At 40.7% G+C, this 26,132-nt stretch overlaps 1 protein-coding gene across 7 annotated transcripts in view; it reads left to right on the top strand.

The window, feature by feature from the left end:
• The window catches only part of LOC134500797 (uncharacterized), a 51,388-nt gene extending 29,766 nt beyond the window's left edge, over positions 1-21,622 (top strand). For 3 of the 7 annotated variants that reach the window (XM_063308220.1, XM_063308216.1, XM_063308217.1), the window contains 8 exons: positions 4,093-4,159; positions 5,441-5,535; positions 6,186-6,314; positions 11,441-11,555; positions 13,628-13,765; positions 16,755-16,921; positions 18,182-18,270; positions 20,523-21,622. In XM_063308220.1, coding sequence (XP_063164290.1) covers positions 4,093-4,159; positions 5,441-5,535; positions 6,186-6,314; positions 11,441-11,555; positions 13,628-13,765; positions 16,755-16,921; positions 18,182-18,270; positions 20,523-20,718 — 996 coding nt within the window. In that variant the 3' untranslated portion in view covers positions 20,719-21,622. The remainder of the gene's footprint in view (positions 1-4,092; positions 4,160-5,440; positions 5,536-6,185; positions 6,315-11,440; positions 11,556-13,627; positions 13,766-16,754; positions 16,922-18,181; positions 18,271-20,522) is intronic. The other 4 variants (XM_063308218.1, XM_063308219.1, XM_063308222.1 and 1 more) reach the window with 4 other exon arrangements.
• Positions 21,623-26,132: the final 4,510 nt, after the last annotated feature.

Raw genomic sequence — 26,132 nt, 5'->3', positions numbered from 1 at the left:
TTCAGAACTTGCTATCATCTATTATGCTTCTTAGAGAGCATAAGGGTATGCAGGCTGGAGTCAAACAATAATAGATTCTGCAGATCAAGTTAAATTTGAACTATTTGTAGAATTGCAGTAACCTTGTTTGAGATGCAGCTAAAATCACCCACTCCTAGCTTGAGTGAAGAAAAACAACTGTTCTCCAGAGTCTTCAATCAAAATTAAATTTGCACACTGCTGACTAGCATCAGGACCATGCTGATCACCAAGGCCATCTATCCTCAAAGTAGACCTACATACAGTGTTGAGCACTTCATCCTTATATCAGTCATGAAGCTGATCTCTCACTTTTTCAGAGAGGTTTTTTTAAATTAATCACAGAACAAGTATTTGTGCAGACCAGAAGAACAGTAGCAGAGGTGAAAAGGATGAGACCCTCAACTTTTGATGCAAAGGCTGCCTTCGTCTTGTTACAGAAACAAAGGCAGGGAAAAGCAGAATTCCCTATGCAATAGAAGTTCTAAGTGCAGATTGCTCAGTATTTGAGCAATAAACACCTGAGCCTGAAGAACTAGAATAGACCCACAAGCTTTGGTTGACGCCTATTGGTCCATTTTGTCCCCTGGCCACTCTTAATCCATTTCTAGCGGTGGTGCTACAGTGTCCAGTGAGCCGAAGTTCTTGCTTCTGGAAATTCACAACTGAGGTGCAGAGAGTAGGACCCATGGCTTCTGCTGTCAAAAGTGCTGGGTTGAGACCTTGGCATCTTATGAAGAAAGGGTAGGCACTCTTCCACAAACAGATGGCAGCATTAAGCTAACACCACATTGAAATATATAGGGCAGGTTGATTATGGGTTACAAATACTGCTGTTTCAAAAATAATAGTTGTCCAGAAATCCTATCCAGTGGGAATATATAGGCAATCCCATGAATGAAAAGCAGTGGAAATGTTTCATAGCAGATATGGCTTACCTAAGCAATACGTGAAAAAAGACTTAAATAGACTTGTCGGCTTTGTTCTATGCCTAGATGGAACATTTGGTGCCAGGTGATATAAGCACAGACCTTTGGGAAAAGCAAGCTTTGTGCTATTTCCAGCTGTCAGTGGTTTATCTGACAGGTGGCTCAAGAGAAGAATGAGAAGGTGCAGTGGTGATTTCATTAATATTAACTAAGACAACCCTTCCTAATGCTTAGAGATGGAAAGAAAATGTAAACTATGATAAATTAGCCCAGATGAAGTGATTTACTACAGTTTAGAAGACTCTCAAAGACTAAAGCAGGTGATATGAATCAATTTAGTAAAAAGAACAGCTGTAGGAATTCCTGATGTCAGCCCAGGAGATGGAAACATATTGTTGTGATAGGATCAAAAGTGACATTCCTAAATAAGATGTCCTAACTGAAATGTATTGGACTACAGAAATGATTTGAAATCTACTCACTGCTTCTCTTTCACTGATGGTACTGACTCCCCTTTTAAATTGGTTTATTTGCTTTAAAACTGGGTTTATCTAACATGGTGAAAAGCAGTGTGGCTTGTTTCATTTTGCCTTATTTTGTGTGAACCAAACCAATTGTGTTTTATTCAATAAATAATGGTTAAAACCATCACATAGCATGATACATAAATCTAGTCTTATTTCAGAGGATTACAGATTCTTTGTCTTGCCTCATTTTTTTCCAGTAAGTTTCAAGGATTCTGCTTCTCTCTCCAGTTTAATTCCAGTCTAAGCATCCAGGAAAGGGGTATGAAATAGCTAAGGTTTTTTTTTTAAAGAGTTCTGATTGGGCTTTTTTTCTTTGCATTCTACTATATGCAAAATGGGGAGAAAGAGATTAATTCCTTTCTAGTCTCTTGAGCATCCCTCCTCCTTTCTATCATGAAAAGTTAAAAGAAATCTCTCACTAAAACAGAATTGCAGGAAGAGGTAGATTTGTTGCTGCTGGCAAAAATTATCTTTATGAGCATGTGATTTGTTCTATCCCACTTTTCTGCTAAGAATCGTAGTCAGAATAGCTAATAGTACTAATATCCCCTTTTGGGGGGGAGATGGGCGGTGATAGAAATTTGAAAAATAAATAAATAAATACTAAATTGTAAGAAGAAATACCAAGTTATCAAAAGCAAACCAGGTTTTGAAACACCCACAAAAAATCATACCCATAGTTTATATTATGTTTGTTGTATCCAAACCTTCCTTCAAAGTGGTATCTCTGTTTCCCCTCTCCTATTCTGACCTTTCAGGAACCCACTGAAAAATTTAAGCTGACAGATAGTGGTTGGGTTAATACATAAGCCATGGCTTATTTGTACCATAGTTTGTATGAAACATACCCTTAAGCTTTGACCTACAACACGAATTCCTAAATCATGGCTGACAAATTGTAGTGGTTAAGTTTATATATTGTGTGAAATGAAAACAAATTACATTATGGTTTAGCACAATGTGCAGACCTGGCCAATAACTAATGAAAACTGAAATCTGAAAGATGGGGCACTACTTTATATGTGAAATCAGCCTATTTCCATCAAGCTCTGCATTGACTAAAGCAGGGATCAGAATAATTTTTCAATTCCAAGTGGAATTAATGGCTGGATGAGGACTTGAACCTGAATCCTCCCCAATGTGTAGATGTGTGTGGGTATCTCATAAGAACTGTTCCTGTGGGATTGAAAAAATATTTTGATCCATGCTTTAGTCAATGCAGAGCTTGAGGGAAAGTAGGCTGATCTCACATACAAAGTAACATCCCATCTTTCAGTTTGTGCCTGATAGCTGACAAAGTGAAAAATCTCATTGCAGAATTTGCTTTAACTCCTTTGACTGGAAGAGAAGCTTAGAGCCAAGCCAAGCCATTCTATCATCTTTCTTAAGAATTGTTATATTCCTCAAACTTTTACTGCTTGCTCCATGAAAATATAGACTTATTCTTCCATTAGCTCAGGGGTAGTCCAGCCATGGACTGCATGTAACTCCCCAGCACACTGAGATTTTGCTGCCAAAATTTGGTAACAACACAATATTTTCAGCTTTTCCCCTTCAAAATAAAGGAGGACATAAGAATGGAAGGCCACTGAAAGACAAACTGTTCCCATGACCACCTCTAGATCCCCAAACTAAGCTATCTTCTTGCTATTGACATTCTACAATATCATAGAATCACAGGGTTGGAAGGACCTTGCAGGTCTTCTAATCCAACTGCCCCACCCACCCAAGGCAGAAATCTTCATACCATTTGGGTCCCAAATTTTGGAGGTTTGGAGGGTCTTTTAAGAGTGGAAATAGAAGCTGTTTCCCTTTCATTGCTCTCTGCTCCCATTCCACTTTTAACCCCTCAAACAAATCTGTATCTCTTTCTGAGATTTACCCTCCTTCAGATGATGCTGCATGCAACTTTCCAACTTCCTTGCAAAGTTGCCCTCTCCTGCATTAGTTGATCTAATATATAACCAGAAGCATATGTCTGTCCAGATGTTGGATTATAATTCTGATCAGACCCAGCCTCCATGTCAGCATCTGGAGAGTGACAAGTTCCTGAATCCTGCTCCAATCCATTTATGCTAGTAGCCAATGAATACCAAGGGGTGACACTTACATTTGTTTACTTTTACATAAAATGTTGTCTTCTGCCTCTGCTGTATTGCTTGTCAGTTGTTATGTAGATATCTTAACTGAGCCTGTTCACAAAGCTTGCCTTCCCCAAGCTGCAGCACTTAAACCAGTCCCAAACGAGCACTGGTAAATTAGTTACAGTAAATACTGATGAAGTCAAAGATGGGATATCAAACGATGCTTCTCTTCATTTAAAAATGATCATTTATCACAATATTTAACACCTCTTATACTTTTGCTTGCATATAGAAGTGAAATATCCAGTAAAAGATGGCTGACAGTAAGTAGTGAGTGTGGATGCCAGTAATATTATTCTATTATCTGAGAGAATGAAAAGACATGAGCATCATTTGTGTTGATGTGAACCCAGAAGTAAGTTTCCATTGGATTGGATTGGGTGTATAGGATACGGGATTGCAATCCACCTAATCAGGATCCCAGCGCACTTCAATTTCTGCTTCATTTTATTGATTTATCTTCTGCACTTTTAGGATGGAGGGCAGACAAATCCATCTACAGTGAGACAATCGTTTGGCGGTGTGGGCAAAAATCTAGCAGGTAATTCATTCTAATTTTGTCCACAGTGGGTACATATAGATTCTAGCATAGCTTCCCCCAACCTCTCCTGAACTGTTGGACTACCTCTCCCATCCCTCTGTTAGCATGGCACTAGACCAGAGAAGGCTGTTGTGTTGTCTAACTCCCTTTAAAGTTGGTCATTATAAAAGTACAGGTCACATTCTTTTCAGCTTGTTTCTTGGTCATGATATATACAATTAGCATAATGCTGTACGCCCATCCGGCAGGCATCTGGGGCAAAGGGTACTGTTGGAAGCAGATTGCTGGGAGAGATGGATATGATGTGCTCAGAGAAGGGAAGTTCTACAAATAATAATACCATTCAAAGTATGCTGTTCAGGGCTTATCTTCTTCGCTCTCAGTCTCCACACATATACTGTACTGTACTTCCTCTCTCTTCATAATAGCTCTTGTTTGGTTTCATCCCATGTAGCCAAACTCTGCTTTTGAGTCACAGCAAGCAAGATTACTGGGTTAAGAAAACAGGCTTCATCTCTCCTGTATCAATTCACCTGAAAAGACACAGATCATTTTCCTGATCAAATTACTCCTGACCTGACTTGGGAAATGCTCTATTCCTCTCTGATCCTCCCGAACTAATAGGGAGAGGAGCGTCATTCAGGGCTAGACCATATGCTTTGCATTCAGAAGGTTTCGAGTTCCATCTCCAGCATCTGTCCCAGCACCTTCCTTTGAAACAACATCCCCCCAGAGATACAGGCTGGCCCAGTGAAGCCAACATTTAAATGATCCCAGAAAACGATAGGTTGGGATGAACATGTCTGGTGTACAGTGTCAGTTTGGGTTAAATTATGTCTGTTCCCCCCATTATATTTACTGTTATGTTACTGTTTGCTTTGCGTTTTGCTATTGTATCTGTTTTTAATCTGTATGCTGCCCAAAGTGAGTGCTGAATTGGATGGCCTTGTAAATGCTAAAAATCAATCAATCGATCGATCAATCTGCTAATAAGGAACTCCAGTGGAAAAAGGGTGGGGCATCTACCTAGCCTTGTGGCTGAACAGAGACCATGGAACAACGACATCATTGTCCGTAATGCAGTACACCATGTGCTATTTTCTCCACGTTGCAGTGATACAAGATAAGGTGCCAATCCTCTTCCTCCTTGTGGTCAACAGCACACTACATGATAGGGCACAGCTGGTAAAGAGAAGGAAGTCCCAAGAGCTTTTCACTTGGATATTCAGGTTCAGGTCTTCAGCCACATTCAGCCTTGATTTGTTTCTTTTTCTTTTTTAGATTGCTTAAGTCGTCTTGGGAAGGTCCCAGTCTTTATCTCGGTCATGGGGAAAGATGAATATTCGGTATCTGTTCTACGTCACTGCAGACATATGGTAGCGTTCAGCATTTGGCAATTATTATCTTCTGATCGTAACATTTTAGTACAATATATGTACTCCCAACTTTCTTTTATTTTATTTGCTTTCATTCTTTGTTTTCCTCTTCTTTTTCAGTCTTGTAACTTTTAGTGTTCATTTTGATGTTTTGTTTAAATAAACACTTAAAAGAAGATGCTGGTTTAATGTAACAGATTACATGGGCAACACTGTGGAAGCTGTTATGTTCAGTCATAGGCTGCATAGCTGAATTTGCAGGTTGGGTATTGTGAACACAAAGTGTAAACATTTGCCTTCCATGTAAACAATGTCTAAACTGCAAATTTTGTGTATGTTTTGTTTTTCATATAGTTTTATTGTTTATTGATTCGATTGTAAATCATTTTAAGATGTCGGTGGGAAGTGGCATATAAACGTTGTCAATAAATATATGTTGGGTGGTATAGATTGTGCCATAGAAAAGCAGTGGTGGACTTGCAGAAGGTGTCTCAGTGAAGTCCTAAGTGTTCAGGAAGGAAAGGAATCTAGGGGAGTATGCAGTCCTGCAACTAAAGTCCTATACAGAGCTCAAAAACTGAAGAATAGAAAATAATTGCTGAGAAAGAAAGAAATGTTGCTGTCTTTGTCTCTCTTGGCCTTGCTTTAAGGATATGAGAGGAGTCTTACGCCTGAAAGGACACAACACAGCAACTTACTGTGCTGTAATCACAGGCAGTGGAGAACTTACCTTTGGTTTGGGAGACATGGACATTCACCAGCAGATCACAGAGCAATATGTAAGGTCTTTCTGTTGGTACTGGTTGGGTTTTCTTTATCATTGACATGGTTTGCTTTCTTAAGGACCGAGTGCAGCTTTTTGATATTCAGCATAGGTCCTGTTCTCATTTACAGTTTATCATAGTGTAATCGTGTGCTGACAATGCTGGTTGTCCCCTTCAGTCAGACAGCATTATCCTCACCTAGTCCTGACCCTATGACTGGACAGCCTGCAATCATCACTAAGTGTAGAAGTAGTATCTCCTCCCACCCCACCTCCTTAGTCTCATATTATCCCCTCACTGCATCATAAAATCTGGAACACTATGTAGATCCCACATCTGAGAGATAAAACCCAGTGACCTGTTATGGGTAGGGTGTATTTTGGAAGTTTTGCTAGATTGAAGCACAATCTGCCTTGAAATTCATAAAGTGAAACACCCATTTCTAGCCTAACTGCTTTGCAGCCAGGAGCTTTCCTTTCCTTTCCAGGTAGGGGCAATGGCCACAGGAAGCATGGCTGATGACAACCTAACATTTCTGAAATGAGCAGAAGCCATTTTTTAAACTTGATGTTGCATCGTGGTTTATGGGGATGAAATATGGAGGCTTAAGGCACTCATCTCATCCTGTTTAAGCCTGCTGTAATTTTCCCCCAAACAAAAAGACCCAGCAAATGTTGGCCCCACTCCTCTTGGTGTGCTCTGAGAGATGTTGGGGTGGGGCACATGCAGCCTCTACATTGTCCACCCTTCTCCTAAATAAATAAAGAGTTGAAAAGATGGATTATGCATTGTGTTACCCTGGAGACTTGATCAAATCTACATTTTATAATTAGCCATGTTTTCATTTTATTTGGGTCTTGCTCATCCTCCAAAGATTTTAGGGTGGTGGAAATGAAGTTTCCAAGTTCCAGATTTGCTGGAAAATTTACTGGAAAATCCCCAGTGCTGCGCCCCTATGAATCATTACCTTCAAGGCTGGCCCAGGTAATCTGTAATTCTAGACACCTTTGCCTGTAGTGAGTTTGTTCTTCTGAGCTTATGATGGACTGCTGAAAGCCACTTTTTCAATTCTGTGGTCTCCACCCACAACTCCTTCCAGATGGTGAGTTTCTAATACGTGCCTCCCTGCAGAGACACAAGTAAGCACGGCTTGCTTGATGGGTGAGGCATATTTTAGGACTCTAATGGAAGAAGTGATTAGGAGTGATTCAGGTGCAACTCCACCCTTTCCCCCCATGAATGAAAATGGTTGACAAAATGCTAAGAGCCTGCCGTTAACAGCTGATCATGTTTTCTTAAGAAAGCATTATGCATGTCAGTAATCCACTTACTGCTAGGGCCTTTAAGAAACTGAAAATTCATTTTTAAAAGGGAAAAAAGTGATAATTCTTCCCGCCTCATTGCCACACTTTTCAGATTCCCATATTCTCTGCCAAGGAAATGATTGATTTGATTATATGACATCAAGTCATTGTTGACTCTTAGTGACCACATAGATTTTCTCCATGATGATCTGTCCCTAACCTGGTCCTTCAGTTCTTCCATTGCCACTGTAACTATCTACCTTGCTGCTGGTCATCTTCTTCTCTTTCCTTCCATCTTTCCCAGCATTAGAGCCTTCTCCACAGAGCCAGGTCTCCACATACTGTGTCCAAAGTAGGATAATTTCAGCCTGGTCATTTGTGCCTTGAGTTGTGCCTCTAGGTTGATTTGTTTGATGATTTATTGGTTTGTTTTCTTGGCTGTCCACAGTATTCTCATGAGTTTTCCCCAACACCAAAGTGCAAAAGCATAAAACCAAAGAAATCAAGGGGGAAGAAAAGAGGAAAAAACATCAAGTTATACAAGCAGGTTGCAGATGCAGACAAGAAAACTTACTTTAAGGGTGGGCTGTCTGTGTAGTGCAGGCTGTCACAACTCCTGAATCCCACACTGACTTGGGCTTCTGAGTTTTAACAGTATGTTTGCTGAGAATCAGCAGCTCAGTTTTCTCCTGTTTTAAGGCAAAAACATAGATTGTTAAAAGACCCCTAAAGGAGGCTTACATCGTTAAAAAGAAAAATCTAGGGAAAAAACTCAGCTGTAAGACTGGGAGCCCATGTGCATAGCATAGCCTTGTCCATTTTGCACCATCTCACTGCCCATTAGACTCTTTCCTTTAGCAAGGGTAGACCTTGGCCACCAGTTGGTTGCTCAACCATGACTCGTAGCATAATGCAGTACCTTGAACAAAACGTTCAGCTTGATTTGCTGCCCTAGCTCACTCAATTTGCACAGTTTAGGCTGCATGGAAGCCAGCAAAGTTTACATCTGAGTGAACATACAAACAATTCTAGTGCACAGTTTAATGTCATGCAGATATGGATTGTAGAAATCCTATAAAGATCCACTGCTCTTTGGGTAGAATACATTGAGGAAGATGGACATTGGCATTATAAGGCACAGGTTAGACAATTTGGTTTCGGACTACAATGATGGGTTGTGGGAATTTCAGGTCTAAACATATGGAGGACATCTGATATAAGACAATTTCATACACTCTCTCTTCTTCTTCCTAACATCTTTCTGACTGGCAGATGGTGTGGGAGTTAATTCTCACACAGTCAGAGAAGAACAACACAATGATAGATCAGACTGTTTTATGTTCAAGGAACAGATGGAGTTTTCCCCTTCCCAAAAGTGGGAACCAAGTACATAAGGCAGGAAAATGAAGAGGGCACAAAAGGGCTTGATAGTGATTCTATCGGTAGGGTTTGTGCTTGAAACACTAGTTGCTGGAACACTTTCATTATGGCTTCTAGTTTTTCCATAATAAAAACTACTGATTGGGAATTTTGAGATTCTTGTGAGCTTTGCTTGGTTCCAGTCCTTATATGCTGAAGCTTGACAGATGGGTAGGTGTTGCTGTAATATAGCAGAGGTAGAAAAATAATACATAAAGTTTGCTTGAAACCATGGCTGTTATTTTTACTCCATATAAAATAGATTTTCCATTTCAGTCTCTTATGAAAGCTGTTACCTTTCAACTTAAACAGAGCCTAGTTCAAAGCTGCTTTGCAAGTGACTTTTCCAAATGGCTGGAGGTTTTTTGCCTGTCCTAGAGCATTCTGTCTGAGAGGTAAAAGAGACAAATGCACATCCCTACTCTACTGAAACAGCATAAGTGTAGTAAACATGCTCACAAAGTGAACTGGAACAACCACCAGTCAGTAAACCAGCAAACTCAAAGTAGGATATCTGTCTATACCAGTGTTTCTCAACCTTGGCAATTTTAAGATGTGTGGACTTCAACTCCCAGAATTCCCCAGCCAGCCATGATCCAGCTTTCATATCTTCCTTGCACTTTCCTGTTTTATGGTAGTGTTTTCCATCTTCTTCTGACACACTTGTATGAATGATCTATGACACTTCATTCACAAACCTGATGGTGATATGGCTGATTTTCTTGGCTGATTAAGGCTGCTGCAGGCATGTCCTCTTCCCTCTGGGCTTTAGGCACTGTCCTTCATGGGCATCAGGATAGACCAGACATCTAATTTCTGCGACAGCATCTACCCACGTAATAGCTGTCCTGCACCTCACAAAGCACCACTCAAGCATTACATGAGCTCCTTCTATACATTGATATACCACTGGTCTTCTGGAAGATTGGTGGACCTCTTATTAAATACAGGTTCAGTGGTCCTTCAAAAGACTGGTAGATCCTTCTGAAATAAATAAATAAACAAATAAGGCTACTGGTTGATTAAACTGGGAAACAGAAACCACTTATTTGGTTCTGTCCCAAATGAGTGAATTACAGGTTTTCTGCTGTTTCCGCAGACAAGGGATTTCATGTGGCCACACTTTCTACTCTTTTTATTAGTTTTATAATTTTTATTTGAGCAGAGGTGCTTTTTTGCTAACTCTACTGCTATTTAGCATTCTTTGTGGAATGTTTCCAAGTATTGCCCATCACTGCAACTAGTTGTTAATACTGTATTTCCCTGCAGCACTTAACCACTTCCAGATAGTTGAAAACTGGTGAAATTGACCAGAGTTCTGTCAGTTTTCTTTTCTAGCCAGAGTGGCAGGAAGAATGGTAATCCTGTAAGTAAAAAGAGCCTAGCAGACAGGTGGATGTGACAGAGGATATGTCTGAGATGCAGCAGGAAGGAGGTCTCTGGATGTACTATGTGAACTCCCTCCTATTTCATCCTGTATTCTTCCTTTGGCCCATTGCCTGTAAGTCAAACTATTTGGGGACACCGCTCAACTGGTCTTTCAGAAGACCCATGGATCCATGTTCAGTAAGAGCCCAAGTGGCAGGTTACCAATGTGGAGCAACTCTGCACTAGTGATCTGTCGCTTGAGCAATTTGAGAGATATCTAAAGCCTCTGTTCCAGATACTAGTCCAGACTCACCCAAGCCCACCCTGCCACACTTCTAAGAAGAAGAAAAATGTGGTTTTTGTCCCCACAGCTGGCGATGCTGGGTGGAAGCAGAAACAAAGCCAGTGTAATCCACCAATGAGTACCATTAACTTCTTGCAAGCTTCATTACTAAGGGAAATAGGTTCAGGTTGGCTGTCAGGGCAGTACGAATTATTCAGGCATACTTTTCTGCCACTCAGGGACTTGAGGAATGCATATTAATTTGGCCACAAGGAAGAGCCCATGATCCTTCAGGTAAAGAAGGAGAGCATCACACCTTGATTTCCTACTTTAATTTGTTCAGGCAGTAGTAAATTTGAGGGCTAATGAATATTAGTGCATGGAGAGGAAAAATGTAAACATGAGAATATTGTATTGTATACACCAGACTGGATGGGAGACGCCTAGACTGTAGGTTAGATGCAGATGTCAAGCAACATCCTAGAAGACAGTGGCAAACTAATTCTGTATTACTGCAAAAGCTCTACGTGGATGTGTGTCCATACAATCACTAGGAATAGAGCTTAATACGAAGGAGACTTCACCTTCATGCAAGTAGCAATATTGGTTTAGAGTAACAGTCTCTCCAGAGAAACTGCCAGATTATCTTGCTCAGGTGGGACATGCCCAACCACAAGATTCACATCCTGTACTTTGAGAGGGAATATCTCATTCATAGAATCTACTTGGTTTCTCCATTGCCAACAGTCTCCTGCAATTCCCTTCAGGTGTCACAGTTCAAGGAGAATCTGTGCTTGGCTCCAATAATATGCATTGATGGGAATGTGCCAGTTTCTACCATTGAGTACATCTGTCAAATTGCCAGAGAACATCACTTAGCAGGTAAGAAGAAACATGATGGTACAGGCATGAAGCACAGCCTCATTCTTCCACTTCTTTATAGTTACAAATACAGGAGAACAAAATCCGGGTGCCCCAACGCAGTCCCCAGAGCCTCTCCAAATTATGCCACTTAAAAAATGTAATCTCATGGAAGCTAACATAACTAGTCATATCTGAGCTATGTTGCTGCTGCTTTCTAGACAATAGTATTCCCTTCTGCCCTTGCCTTTGATTGAGTGATGGATTGATTGCTATATTTGCTCTGCATTTGAGACCTTCATGTCTATTAAACCTGCTTTTACTGGGAGAAGCTTCAGAATCTGTTCAAGGCATCCCCATGGCTCAAACTGGCACTGGATAACCCAGTGCTTGAAGTGGAGTTGGATGTTGTCCTGCTTCTTTCCAGATAATTTTGGAACCTTGCCACTGTTTTTCAGTGGATGAAAAATCAGTTTTGGATGCTACATAGAGAACAGTTGGCAATACTATGGAAGTCACTTATGCACACCAGGAGCTCTTCTAAAGCTGGAGAAGCAAGCAAGTGCAAAGGCCTCTGATGACTTGACTTAGGGGAAAGATGTAGTCTGTGTCTGTGATCCTTTGTAACCCCTATTTCTTTACTAAGTACTTTACTTTACTAAGCTGTCTGACTTAGGCAAGATTTGAAGATGGAAGTGATGTAATATGCAAAGATAATGAAGAGATCACCAACTACAATGTGTCTGCTTAAACAGAGCCATTTTTAATTAAAACAATAATTCATGAAATTGAGCTTTTTCATATGAGGTCAGGCCATTAATTTAATTACTGGAAGTCAATATTATATATTCTGCCTGATAACTATTATCAGATAGGTATTAAATCATAGAGTGCAGTGGTAGATTCCAAAAATATTATTTTGAGTGTGCATGGGTATAAAACTAGCACTCTCCGTAGCTCTTTAAAGCAGCTGCATCTTTTCTGGGATTACATGTCACGTGTAAAATGCTGCACAGTCATATTACAGCCTATATTGGGGACAAATAAATTAGATCAGGAGCTTTCTTCATTCATAGTTCATGGAAGGGAGTTCCTCCTGTCAGCCATCCATGTATGATTTTGATAAATGTTTTGCTACATTCTTTATTAAGTAGATACAACCCAACATTGAACTGCAAACAATCTAATGAGACAGCCTGAGTTAAACTTTTGTCATGCAAAGAAAAAAACGTGATGAATTTCTCAAGTGAACATAGGAACAAATCATAGAGCCAGGCCAAGACATTTTGCTTCCTGAGATGAAGGACAAGATACTTTCCCTATTCCAATTCCATCACAGAAGCTTACCAGACTGGCATTTAAATCTCAAGTGATAAAAACAGCATTTCTTAACTTGCCTGAGTTCACCAGGCTCACTTAGGGATGCAGAACAGACTACATTCCTTTCAAATTGCCCATTATCTGTTGCCTGAGATGGCTGTTCAGTGTAATGGTAGAGCCATCCCTTGACCACAAAGTATTAATTCCACTATAACATTTTCATATGGATCCAACAATTCTGGTCATAGTAATTCAGTTTTAATTATTATTGTGAAATGTATATAAAGTAGCATATTACCACCACCTGTAACCCTATTTTTCATTCTATCGTTCAGCTGGTATTAGGCAGCTATGAAACATAATAGCTTGTTCACAGGGTAAGGGAGAAGTGTTTGGACAAACCTGACATTGGGGACTTAACATAGAAGAAAGTAGTTTTGTGGAAGACCTGTTGTAATTGGAGAATTAGCAAGATAGTTACAGTGGATATAAAAAGTGTGCACACACCCCTGTTAAAATGCCAGGTTTTTGAGATGTAAAAAAATCAGACCAAGATAAATCACTTCAGAATTTTTTCCACCTTTAATATAACAAAGAAGCTGTACAATTCAATTGAAAAACAAACTGTTTTAATCCAGTGGACAACCAGATTGTTATCTTTGTTTTGTGCCTTTGACATTTTAACAGAAAAGCAGAGATTTGTTTGCTTTGTTGATTAAATATGATGCTTCATGTTTGTCAGATTCACTAACCAATGCAATGCTTTTTTCAAGTGTACTATGAACCAACAGATGTGAACAAAGCTTCTAAGCCATTTCTTTCAGAGAGCTGGAGAGGTCTGACCTGCATATCTCCCAACCTTCGGGAACTCAGAGCCATCAGCCAGACCCTGGGAAATCCTGTGCCAACAGGTGAAGCACATTTGGGAATGACAAGAACAAAGAAGTATTTATTATTTATAGCTTGGATATATTACATTACACATTATCAGTCCTTGGGCAACCAAGTTTAATATCATCTTCCTGCTTAGGAGTGGCTCTCCAAAGTCTTTGTCACTAGTGGGAGAATTTTAGTCGAAGATAATGAAGGTGGATTCCAGAACTTTAAGCCTCCAAAACATGGGATCTACACTGAGCTATGTCCCCCTTTGTGTGATCTGTGGCCCCTTCTTAGGCTAAACCAGAAATCATGAGACTGGCATCACCACACATTGGGCCTTTCCCAATTTACACCAAAACAGCATGATTGGTGGATATTTTCCTGGCCAGCTGATGAAATGCTGAAGAGAGAAGGAAGGAAAGTCAGCCAATCGCTTTGCCTATCCCATGTTGCACAAACAAAATTAGGATAGCACAATTCACCAATGATGCTGAAGGTTGTGGTGCAACAGAGGAGGAGTGAGCAGTGGAGACAGAACAGTTCATGCTGGTACCTTCCTGCTGACTCAAGGCTGAGTAGATAACATTTAAACCCAGCTGTGGGAGAAGACTCTAGTCCTACATTCAGCTATAAAGTTGGGGTGTCTCTTGATTAATACTGCTGCTCCTCTGTCAGTTTTTCAATTTTCATTTTTATGGATCTAATTGATCTACTATCTAGGTCAAAGATGTTTTTCATCAGGAGAATGTGAGTTACATGCAGAAAAAAGCATCTCCAGCTTCAGAAACTTCACCTTACAAAAAACTTTCTCTCAATTACACCTCTCAACCCTTTAACATTTTGTGAAATAAATGGTATCACCAATGAGAAAAAGACAAAAGTATTTAAAATATATACTTTCCCAGAGGAGAGATTCAGCTAGACCCTAGGTCTTGGTTAAAATACAAATATTCAAAGATCAGAAAACTGAAACTTCTTAACCAACTTTATAATCAATTTGAAGAGGAAAAAAACCTTTATTTGTAGCTACAGCAGAGAAACCATATAATAAAAGCAAATAATAAATGATAACAATAGTAATTATATTTTTATATATAATTTTTATTGAAGAAATTTTTAACGAAGTAAAAACCATAAAAGAAAATAAAGTTAATAAAAAATAGTAAATAGTGAAAAAAGGAAATAGAAAAAGAAAAGGAAAAATTGTAAAGAAGCGGCTTCCGATATTCTTGACAGCTGTTATAGATATTTTTATTTTACCCTCTTTCTTTAAAATTACATCATAATTTCCTTCTTTCCGTAAGCTACCCTTTCTAATCTTCAAACCCATAAATCATAAGTTCATTTTTTTTTCAGTAAAAAGTCCATAAGGGGTTTCCAGTCACTGATAAATGTAGTTGCTGATCTTTCTCCAATCAAATAAATGTTGCCTTCTCTACTAGTTCTGTCATCTTCACCAACTATTCCTCTGTTGTATTTCAGAGTCGTGATTATTATAATTTCTGACAATGACAGCAATCATAATCGTAACTACAAAAAATCCTACTTACTTAAATAAATGGATAAACAAACAACAACAAAATAAAATTAAAGAAAAGATAGGGCTTTCAATAAGCCAAGGCCATAGATTCTTTATTCTCCTGCCTTCTTAAGCTGTGACCATGGGGGATAAGAAAACTCCCTCTCAACTTTTATGGATTATTTATGTTTGAAAAACACCAAATTGACCCTCCAGTCAAGTAAATTATTTCTCAGTGGACTATTGTAAGTTTTCCATTGCAATCTGATATCCAGCCTAGCTTTTGTTTGAGATAACTGACAGCCACTCTCAGATTGTAGAATTTCTTCATGCCTCTGTCCAGGGCTTAACCAAAATGTAGGATGTAGGGGGGAAAAGCCAATAGATGTGTTCAGTTAAACAATTTACCCCCTTTTTCCACTCCTGGAAGTCAATCTGGAAATACTGATTATTGTTCCCCATTGTATTCCAAAGCAATTGCCTTCCTTGCTGACCCAACATATTATTGTGTTCAGACCTCTGAAAGAATTCCACCATGACAGGATTTGGACTTCCAAAAGATTTAAACTCAGAAGGCACACAGAAAGCTCTAATTGGAACAGTTCTTGAAAAAAAAATTACCATAGCAACAACAAGCTGACCCTAACCCCATTTGTCCAAAGATTATTTGGGGCCAGTCGTATACTCTCAGTCCAATTTATCTCAAAGACTTGTTGTGAAGATAAAATTATGGGAGGCTTTATGTATGTTACCATAAGCTCCCAGAGAAAGGATAGTATTTAAATACACTAAATGAAAAAATGTTCATTCTTGGGTGTAAAAATCTTGCAATTTTTTTTTGGCAATTGAATATTTGGGCACAGTCTTGCAAACAATGTGCATGCCTCTGGTGTAATCCTTTCAGCCCTCCTAGATGTGAGATTACAATTCTGTTTTTGTCAGCCTGACCACTTTTCTTACTTTTAGAGGATGGAATGCTCTGAAAGTATCCCCTATTGAAAGGTTAATTTCAAAATCTCTATGTAAGACATCAAACCAATGATTTATCTGTCCCTTCCTGCATGGGAAAACAAGAATATGTCAGAAAGAAATAGGGTATCAAATAGCTGCTTTTAGATCTGGTCCCACTGACTGTTTGTTTCCTCCCCATCACTTGTGCAGTAGATGCCAGCAAGTTACCTCTTAGGAAATATGACTCTCAACAAAAAGGCATTGCCCATCCTTGCATTAAATCAGCTGCAACTGAAATCCATTGTCAACACTCTTCCTTCTTATACTGCCTTGTCAATGACACCACTCAGATATAGAGCTATTGCTGTACTTCCTTCTCCCGTTCATTCCCATATTTCTTTTGAATGGAAACTTAGTAAATGATTTAAGTTTTGATTCTAATTTCTAGTTCCTCTTAGTGATATGGGAAAACCTCAAATGAATGGTCTGATTATGACTTCAGTGCTATCTGACTGGGTTTCACTCACACATTTCTGGAATGGAACCTACAGATCTGCCGTCAAAGCTGGAGGACATTGTCGAGACTGCTATTGCCCTGGCTTACCCTTTATTGAAGGGGCTACACTATGTGGTAGTAACTCTTGGCCAACATGGAGTCCTGCTGTGTGGCCAGAGCAAAGGTGGAAGTGTCTCTCTTCACCCGCAAACTTGCTATGAGGTAAAAATATGTGAAGAACAGGTGGGGAGGATGGGTCACATGAACCACAAAAAGTGCTGGTTAGCAAGCAGAGAAAGAGAAGACATCTGGCTAAGAATTCCACTTCCCCGCATAAAATATTCTGTTCCCATAGTTTTTGTGGAAGTCATACGAACTGAGTCATGCAACGAGTGATGTCTAAAACCTTCTGTTTTAGAGGTAAAACATTATGGGAAACTCTAGAACATTGAGTTCTTCCAGAACATACCAGTTTAACTTTTGGGGTTGATCTGACAATTTACCAGAAGTAATATTGAAGTAACACATTTTTGGAATGGAACATTTGCACATCCACAATTACTAGGTAGATGCCCAGCATTTCCACACAAAGGGTCTGAGCCTGTTTGAAAGCAGCTCAAAACGTTTATGATTCCACTGTGTTTGCAGTGCTCAGGAGCGAAGCACATTTATTGTTGGCTTAGCAGCAGGGAATTTAAGACCTCAGTAAAACTAGTATTTTCTTTGAAATGCTGCCGCTCTGTGGACCTTGTAGATGATTAGTTTCCCAATGTATTGAATATGAGAGAATGTTTCTCCAGGTCCTGTGACAAGTTGGAATGTGGCAGTGATTCTTTGTTCTTGTTCTCAGCATTGCGTGTTTGGCAATGGTGAAGACAATTATGGATCATCTCGTATCTGCTTTTGAGGGATTGGGTAGTAGAAATGGTAACGGAAATGTGGCATTACAGACATACCTTTAGGTATTTGTTACAGATAAGGAAAATGAAACTAGGTAGACAAAGGAAAAATATTAGAACATTAGTCCCTCTTTGGCTTTTGAGAGTTCAGAAGACTATGCAGAAATTTCCTCTCTAATAGTGAGGTGAGGACTGATAGCTTGCCTTTAAAAGATTGAACATCTGAGAATTTCAGAAAACCAAGAAGTCCATTCTCATCATTCTTAAATTATGGATTTGTATTTGTGAACATGAAAACTGAGAATCTAATGTGGGGAATAGTGCCTCTCCTCATCGGTTATTCCTTTTCAATTGTTAGTTAAAGTGAATTCTCCTGCTCAGTATCCCTGTTTCAACTGTGAGGGGGGCTATGAGTTTAACCCACACTACCACCGGTTTCCTCTGGGCAGACCTGATTGAGTAGGAAATTCTCCTCTTGTATCAACTCCACCTTACCTATGCAGAACTTTAGCTTTTATTAGAAGACCAGGAAGGCACCTTATAGTTTGTCTCCAGGCCTAGCTTCTCCTATTTCACTTCACAGAACGCTGCAGAGGAATTATGTGCAGTTCACTACCCGGCGGTCCCCGTCCCCATCGAAGAGATAGTGAACGTCTCTGGAGCTGGTGATAGGTATACTGCTAATTGTCCATTGAACGTGGGCCACAGCTGTGCAATGCTCCACCTCCCTCTGTTAGATCTTTGCAACTTAGGTTGCTGTGGCAACATAACAGTGCATGCAGGTAGGCAGCATTGCTAAGGAAATCACTAGTCCAAATATTTATTTGGAGGTGGTGAGAGACAGGCAGCTTGTTGCAAGCTGTCACTTTTCTGCGCTTTTGTGAAAGAAAAAGACACGGAGTTACATTTTATGGTTATATTAAGGAAGATGATTGAAGCTTTGCTCCCAATGCCTGGAGACACAGCAGTTGCAAAACAACAAGAACAGTTTTTAGGATGCCTTCCCTCCCCCTTGAGGAGCACAAGGTATTTTCATTAATGTGGAGGGCAATTCTGGGCTGCCCAATTCAAGTCCATTTTAAAGAGGAGGACCGAGATCTTGGGATTGCCTATTAGCATGTATAGCGCTACGACTAAACAGGCACACAGGTTGTGTGGGATGTACTGAATATTACCTTTATACGTAATGTGATTCAATACACAGGTTATGTGTAGATTTTGTACTAACCTGTTCATGTTTTTTGGCACTAAGTTACCTAACTTGCTAAAAAATATTATATTTCTTATTGCAAGAAAGACCAATAGACACTGTGTAATCTAGTAGTAATGGCTTTGTATATTACTTTCTTGTCCAATAGTGACAGAAATGATAACGTTATACTATGCCCCACTTGCTGTGGCATGAAGATGCCTTGAGAAATATTTTTAAAGTACATGCCCTTGTTACATTACCTCCATCTCATCCCCAACCCACAGCAGAGGCAACCTAAAGCTGCCTTGGTTGTTCTGCTCTTAAAGTAAATTTCCCCCTTCTTCCATCACAAATCGTGTCTACAACACCTCACTGAGGTTGTGGTTGATGACACGGTCAAGGCTTGGGAACTGCCCAGCAATAACTGCCCACTTATTTATTTGCTTAATCCTATTTTGGCAAGGCCCAACTTAAAACCGCTGTGAGTTAGGCACTCCCCTCTGTGCCCATTTTGGCTTTGGCTGCAGAGAAACCAACAACTGACTTGTTCAGAGTGGCCCAATCAGGCAGATTTTTTCCCGTTCTTTTTTTAAAAAACACAGGATTGTTAAAACAGGAGACAGTCCCATTGAAAAAAAAAGCATTCTGGCTGACTGGTTGATGGGGTCTAGGAAGGACACAGGATAAAGCATGAGAGAGCTTTGTCACTCTGTGTGCAAACTGGGCAGTTTTTTTGTGTGTTTGGTTTCTGACAGCAGAGTATCAAATTTCCAGGAGATTGATACTTCCTTAAAAAAACATCTCTGTTGATGGTCAATGGCCAAACTTCCTATGGGCTTCCTTAAGTATTGTTGGAGGTAGGTCCACCACTGGATCTGTTCAAGCAGAGTTTGGGGAGCCTTCGGTCTGGGATGCTTTATTTTGGATTTCTGCCCAGAACAGAGGATTGAAGTTGGCAACCCGACTGGCATTTTCCACTCTGCAATTTTATTGCTGGCCCCAGTTGCTTACATGTCCTGCTCCTAATATCTAACTCCCTCTTAAGAATAAGAGTTTGATCTCCTTAGCTGGAAGGCACTGAAGACCTGTGGTCCTCCCAATGTTCCCGAATTGTAATTCCCAGCATGTGCATAGGGTTATGTCTTTTATAATGCTGAATATTCAACCATGAATGGTGAGCAGAGGTGCCTTCCATATGCAAGGACCATGGTCTCATGAGATTGTCAGTGCCCCTGTGGATTCGTAGAGACAAGGGGCTTTTGTGGCACTTGAGAAGCCGAGCTGATAAAGAACAAGCTCAGTTCCTCTTTTGCAGTATTTTGCAAAAGGGTTTTGCAGTGTTCTGGAGCTGCAGGTCAGGTGGCTTCCAACAGATGGAAACTCCTGTCTTTGCTTACCAGCATCTTCCTCCCACCTGCAAGCCAGACCACCCCACTCTTCACTGTTGCTCTGAGGGGCAATTTTGTCACCCCCTTCCCCCTCCCACCAGAATTATTGGTCAGGAAGTAGGAAGTAGGGGCATGCATGGCTCTGTCTAGCTACAATTTTTTGCTCTCTGGGGTCTGCTGGCTGGTATCTGGAAGATATATGGAAGGCTACATGCTGTGAAGTTACTTCAAGCATAAGGCAGGGTAAGGGTTGTGGAAATGATCTAAAGGCTCATATTCCATGCTTACCCCACCCATCCCAGTTTATAGTCTAGCTCAGCCAAAACTGCCTCTTTTCTCTGCAGCTTAATGGCTGGAATCATCGCTGGGCTGCTCTCTGGGGAGGACGCAGAGAACTGCATCCGGATGGGCCTCCTCTCAGCCAGCCTTTCCCTCCGTGCTTATGAGCCTGTTTCTCCAGAGATCAACAGCACCAGCGTGAGCCTGGCAAGGATTGAGGCTCAGAGGTGGCCTGTACCCAAGATATGGAAGCTGCCTTAGCTAGAGTTGAAGATTTTCTTCCACTGCTCCAGTCATACCAGTTGCCTCCAGTCATTGTACAGTAGGTGGAGGGGAAGAAGAGGGATTGGCTATGTTCAAGGGCCTATATCTCCCTTAGCTCCATTCTGTGTTGTAACTCTGTTTACTATGCACTAATAAAAATAATAAAATCTACAGTGAAGCTCAGCCTAAACCCTGCACTCAAAAAAAGAGTTAAATCTACACTTGTTCATGCAAATTAACACCTTTGCGGGTATTTCCTTAATCTGCATGGTTTCTACTTCTAATTATTATGGAAAGGAGCAGTATATTAGGCAAAGCTATCACTTTTAATTTGGGTGATATTGTTATCAGGAGGAAAAATAAGGGCAGGATGAAGTATTCTCATGCTTGTGCAGTCTTTCCCAAGCTCTGCCAAAATGGAGCACACTTTGAAAATCTGACTTTAGATTTTGCTTATTTAAAACGCAGTACTGGAAGATACATGCTCTTTGAGAAGGTATACCTAAAAATGCCTTTACTCATAATTCCAAGAGAGCAAAACTAAGTTTCAGCTAATGATGCTGGAGAACTTGGTTTAGGTTGTATTTTTAAACCAGTGTTTAAATGATCTCCCTAGATTAATGCATAAATTGAAACTCAAATATTCCTCAGAGTTCATGTTTCTCTGAATTTCGAGATGCCATTGCTAGGATGTATGTATGTATGTGTGTGTGTGTATATATATATCCATGTTTTAGAGGGAGAAATGATGACAATAGTCTATTTGGTCTCATTTTTTCTAGTAAAACTATCACTGCCACTGACATGGACTGGAAATGGACTAATCTGTTTGTTTCTAGTTGCGACAGTTAAGGAACAACAAAAATCAGGAATGATCCATACATCTACAGAAGAACGGGGGGGGGGGGGGAAGCTTTACTCATCACTTACTCATTAGGCAGACTGTTTTTCTTCTTTCTTCAACCAGCAAAGTTCTTCGAGCACCTGCTCATCCCAAAGATGGGAGGAGGAGGAAATGTTCCATTATCACAATGGAGGGGGAAAATGGCATTAGACACGTGCCTGAATGTGAGTGCATGTTTTGCAAAGAAGTTGGGTGTTACTGGGAGTGGGGAGGTGGGAGGAAAGAGGAAGAAATTTCCAAGGAGATGATACAGGCCACAAAATTAATATAACAAAGGGGAAAATGGTGTGTGTTTGTGTAAGGGATGATGGGGCGGGGGATGAGCTGGGAAATCAAAAGCATAAAAGGCTTCCACCATCCATGCACAGAAAAGGAGAGAGCACACATAAGTGCAGGTGGCTGTTTTAAATTGCTCCAGCAAGCTCCAAGGCATCAGCATCCCTTTACTTAGATAGTTGGGCAAGAATAGACAAGAGAGATGAGAATGTCTAGGATGACCATCCTTGTGCTTTTGGTGCTGTTTTATTTTCCGACTCGAGCTGGTGGGAAGTTGGCTGGGAAAGGGCTGGCTGCTGAAGTCAACCCCACCGGAGCTGCAAGATCTAGGAGGAATCTCAACCCCAGCCACGGAGGAGACAGAGAGGTAGAAGGGAGGAAACAGCCTTCTCCCAGATTGTGGAAGGCTGCAGCAGGAGAAGCCCAAGTAGGCGGTAGAGCCCATGACAAAGCAAGCAATTCCCAACTGGGAACCAGTAAGCAGAAGCCAAGTGGCAAGAGGCAATTTCTCCCACTGTCCCCTCCAAAGAGCGAGAGTCAAGGGCTTGAAGCCCGCTTGGAAGGCCATGGGAAGTTTAATACAGATATGGTGAGTAACATCTCTTTGAATTAACTTTGGTCTGGTCCTGCAATTCTCTTGCCATTCTTGTTGGCAATCAAATTTTCCTTGCAGTGGAGTTTTTGTCAGATCAGGAGGGGATGGTGGTGGAGCAGTTAAATTTGAAGAATGGGGGGAACTGCAATTAATTAGATGGTTGTACAGAAACATCTGATTTCATCAAGCCCCAATATTAAGGAAATACTTGTAAACTGGCATGCCTTAAATTAATCCTCATTCCTTAAAGCAGTTAGGTTATGACCAAGAAGTCAACAGATACAATGTTTCTCATTGAAATTCTAGAATAAGAATGGGAGAAGCTGCACCTGTAAAAAGATTGCCTATTAAAAAGGAATGACACCCCCTCCTCTGACAAAAGCCACTGCAATAAGGTTTAAACACTAAAAGTTAGAGCCAGTTTGGTGTAGTGGTAAAGGCATTGATCTAGAAACCAGGAGACCGTGAGTTCCAGTCCTGCCAGCTGGGTGACCTTGGGCCAGTCACACACTCTCAGCCCCAGGAAAGAGGCAATGGCAAACCATTTCTGAAAAACCTTGCCAAGAAAATTGCAGAGACTTGTCCAGGCAGTCTCCAAGAATCAGACATGGTTGAATGGATAATAATTTTTAAAAAGTTACTGTCAACACAGCCTCATGTGGCGCAGAGGGGTAGGAGGCAGTATTGCAGCCGAAAACTCTCCCCACAACCTGAGTTCGATCCCAGCGGAAGCTGGATTCTCTCTGGGTTGCCGGCTCAGGTCGACTCAGCCTTCCATCCTTCCGAGGTTGGTAAAATGAGTACCCAGCTTGCTGGGGAAGGTGACGACTGGGGAAGGCAATGGCAAACCACCCCACTATTGCCTGCCAAGAAAACATCACGTAAGCGGCGTCCCCCCAAAGGGTCAGACATGACTCAGTGCCTGCACAGGGGACCTTCCCCTTCACTGTCAACCCCACTAGGTAGACCAGACCATTTCTACAGGAAAACTAAAACTACTTTTATTGAGATTGGCAATAACAGAATCTTTTAAGTCTGATTCTGTTATTAAGAGGGAAGTCCTTCCCCTTCTCATACTCCAGTGGGTATGGAGTAGGGAGGCATCTGTCTAAGCTGCTTCTGATTGTTATTTGAACATTGTGGACTTAAAAAGGTTTATCCCTTGTCACCTTGGTAACAGAGCTTGCATATCTCTGTCAACATCATCTTCCTTAGTCTTTACGGTTACACTGGTCCATGACCATCATAAAAATGTAAGACTAGCAAGAAACACTATACAAGTTAATGAATTCCTGAGACACAATTCCTTACTTTTCAAAGCAATGCTTGTTATCTGCAATTTCTTTCCTTCTCAGTATTCTTGCTCTGGGATCCAGATGAAAGCCTGCAGAAAAGCATCTGATTGCAAGGGCTGCTTGGGCCTCTACACTTGCAAACTTCGAAAGGGGAGGTGTGACTTCAAAGCAGTTTCCCGACAAACAGGTACCCCATAAACTAAGCGGAACATCGAAATACAGGTGATCGGGGATTCTTCTCCCCTGTGTTTTTTCAAATATTCCTTGTAGAAATCTTCCCAATACAGTGCTTGTTGTCGCTGAGCACTAGATGTGATATAGTGGCTAAAATATTGAACTAGGACTGGCAGTGGGGGGAAAACCAAAGTCAAGTTCAACTTCAGCAATGAAGCTCAGCAGGCGATGTTGAGATAGTCACTCTCTCTCAATCCAGCCTTCCTTGCAAGATTGTGTTATGGGGAAACATTGGAAGAGGGGGTTATGCTCACTGCCTCCAACTTTTGAAGGAACAGTAGTGACTAATCTACTGAATGTTTAAAGAAATGCCCTTACATCTGGATGGTTCCAGATGTGGAAATTACACATTATGGTCCTTCATATAAAAAGAAAATCAACTTTCCCACCAGAAATTCAAGATCAGTGAAAGCTTTCTAGATATCTGTAATGGTGGTTATCTAGAACCAGATCTGATATAGTGCACAGGAAGAAACTGTGGTGAACAATGGTTTCAAATGCTGTCTTCAAGCAATAGGCAGCAGAGGGTGCCGTAAAATCATACGACGTGAAAAGGTGACAGATTTAGGATGTTTATGCACTCTTTGTACTCTTCTTTCTCCCATGTAGATATTTAAAAACTATACGGGAAAGGCTTTGCCGAGGGGTTTGGCATCAATTTCTGCTGCAGTGATTAAAAAAAAAAGAGGCCTAGCTCTTTAGAAGTGCACACGAATGCCCTTGTGCCCATGATGCCCTCCCATACTTGATCTTAGGAATTCAGCTCATGTTTTGTCTTGTGCTGCCCCTTTCCACACTGACAAATAATTTCCTGCTTAATTCAAGACAGTGTCATTGTGTGTAAATTGTATTGCACTTCTCCATAGATCTGTTCATTTGACTAGGCAGGAGATGCCTTTACGTTAGGAGAGGGAGGGAAAATAATTAGCTAAGTACTGATCAATCAATGCCCTTAACATGTTCCTTTCCTTCACCAATGAGAACATTTTTTTAGGCTCCTGGAACAGTAACAAGAGGTCAACACAGCTTTATTACTAAACTGGCAAGATAATAAATGCTGAGTTGTGCTTTGCTAGCCTAAAAAAACAGCCAAAAAGAAAAAGCAGGCTATAGGGTCAGGTTTTAACCTAATCCCAAAATGTAACATGGAGAAGCAAATCTAGGAGAGAATGTCAACTTAGTCATGAACAGCTTGAGTAACCAACTCTGAATCTTTCCTATTTCAGACTTTGTTGTTTGGAGGGTACAATGCAAATGCCTTAGCTTTGGGACCCTGAAGGAAGATAGAAATGAAAAATAAAAGGAAAAAGTTCCCTTAACTCAATGCCCTTAAGATTTGCTGGACTTCAACTTCCCAAATTCCCAGCCAGCTTTTTGTTTGGAATTTCAACACATCTGGAGAGCATCAAAATGGGAACTAGAGTACATGGGCATTCTCTTCAAAGCTTGGGTAAAATGAGCAGCTCTGGACAATACAACAGCTGTCCATGTTCTGTCCATGTAATAAGCATGCTACTACTCATTGTTGGCTTTCTCCACACAGCCCCAAAACTGAGTTCATACAACCCACAAAGTCTTCCATGGACAATTTTGACTAGGGGTTGACCACAAAATATGGTAGTTTATAAACCATGGTTTATGCCTTAAAATGTTGAGCAAATCCAAGTAGTTCTGGTTATCTCAAACATGATTAAACTCAACAAGGTTTCCCTGGCACAGAAAGGCTCCAGTGGCAAGGGGAAGAGGTGTTGATGAGCTGGCATTCTAGTTTCTACCATGGTAGGCACTGGCATTTTTTTTTTTGCACAATCTGTCATACAAAGCTTTTCTTTCAAGCAGTGCACTTTCACATTAGCAAGGCTGCCATTACTCTTAATTTTTGATAGACTTGCTTACAGCAAGCTTATAGTTTGGAGGAGCTAATTTACATTTCCCCGTGATTGTATCAGACCAAAAGGGAAGCCGTGTGCTACCATTTGTGTGATGCTGTGGTCACTCTGGTGATGCATGTTCCTGCTGCTTACAATGTATCTCAGCTATTGTGGAAAGTGAAGTGTATGCACTTGGCCTGCAATTCACACAACTGGTTGTGTCCCGTGAGCCCAAG

This window comes from Candoia aspera, chromosome 7 (assembly GCF_035149785.1).
Source record: "Candoia aspera isolate rCanAsp1 chromosome 7, rCanAsp1.hap2, whole genome shotgun sequence".
NCBI lineage: Eukaryota > Metazoa > Chordata > Lepidosauria > Squamata > Boidae > Candoia > Candoia aspera.
The sequence above is the reverse complement of the archived record's forward strand: the minus strand, read 5'-3'. Positions and strand labels throughout refer to the sequence as shown.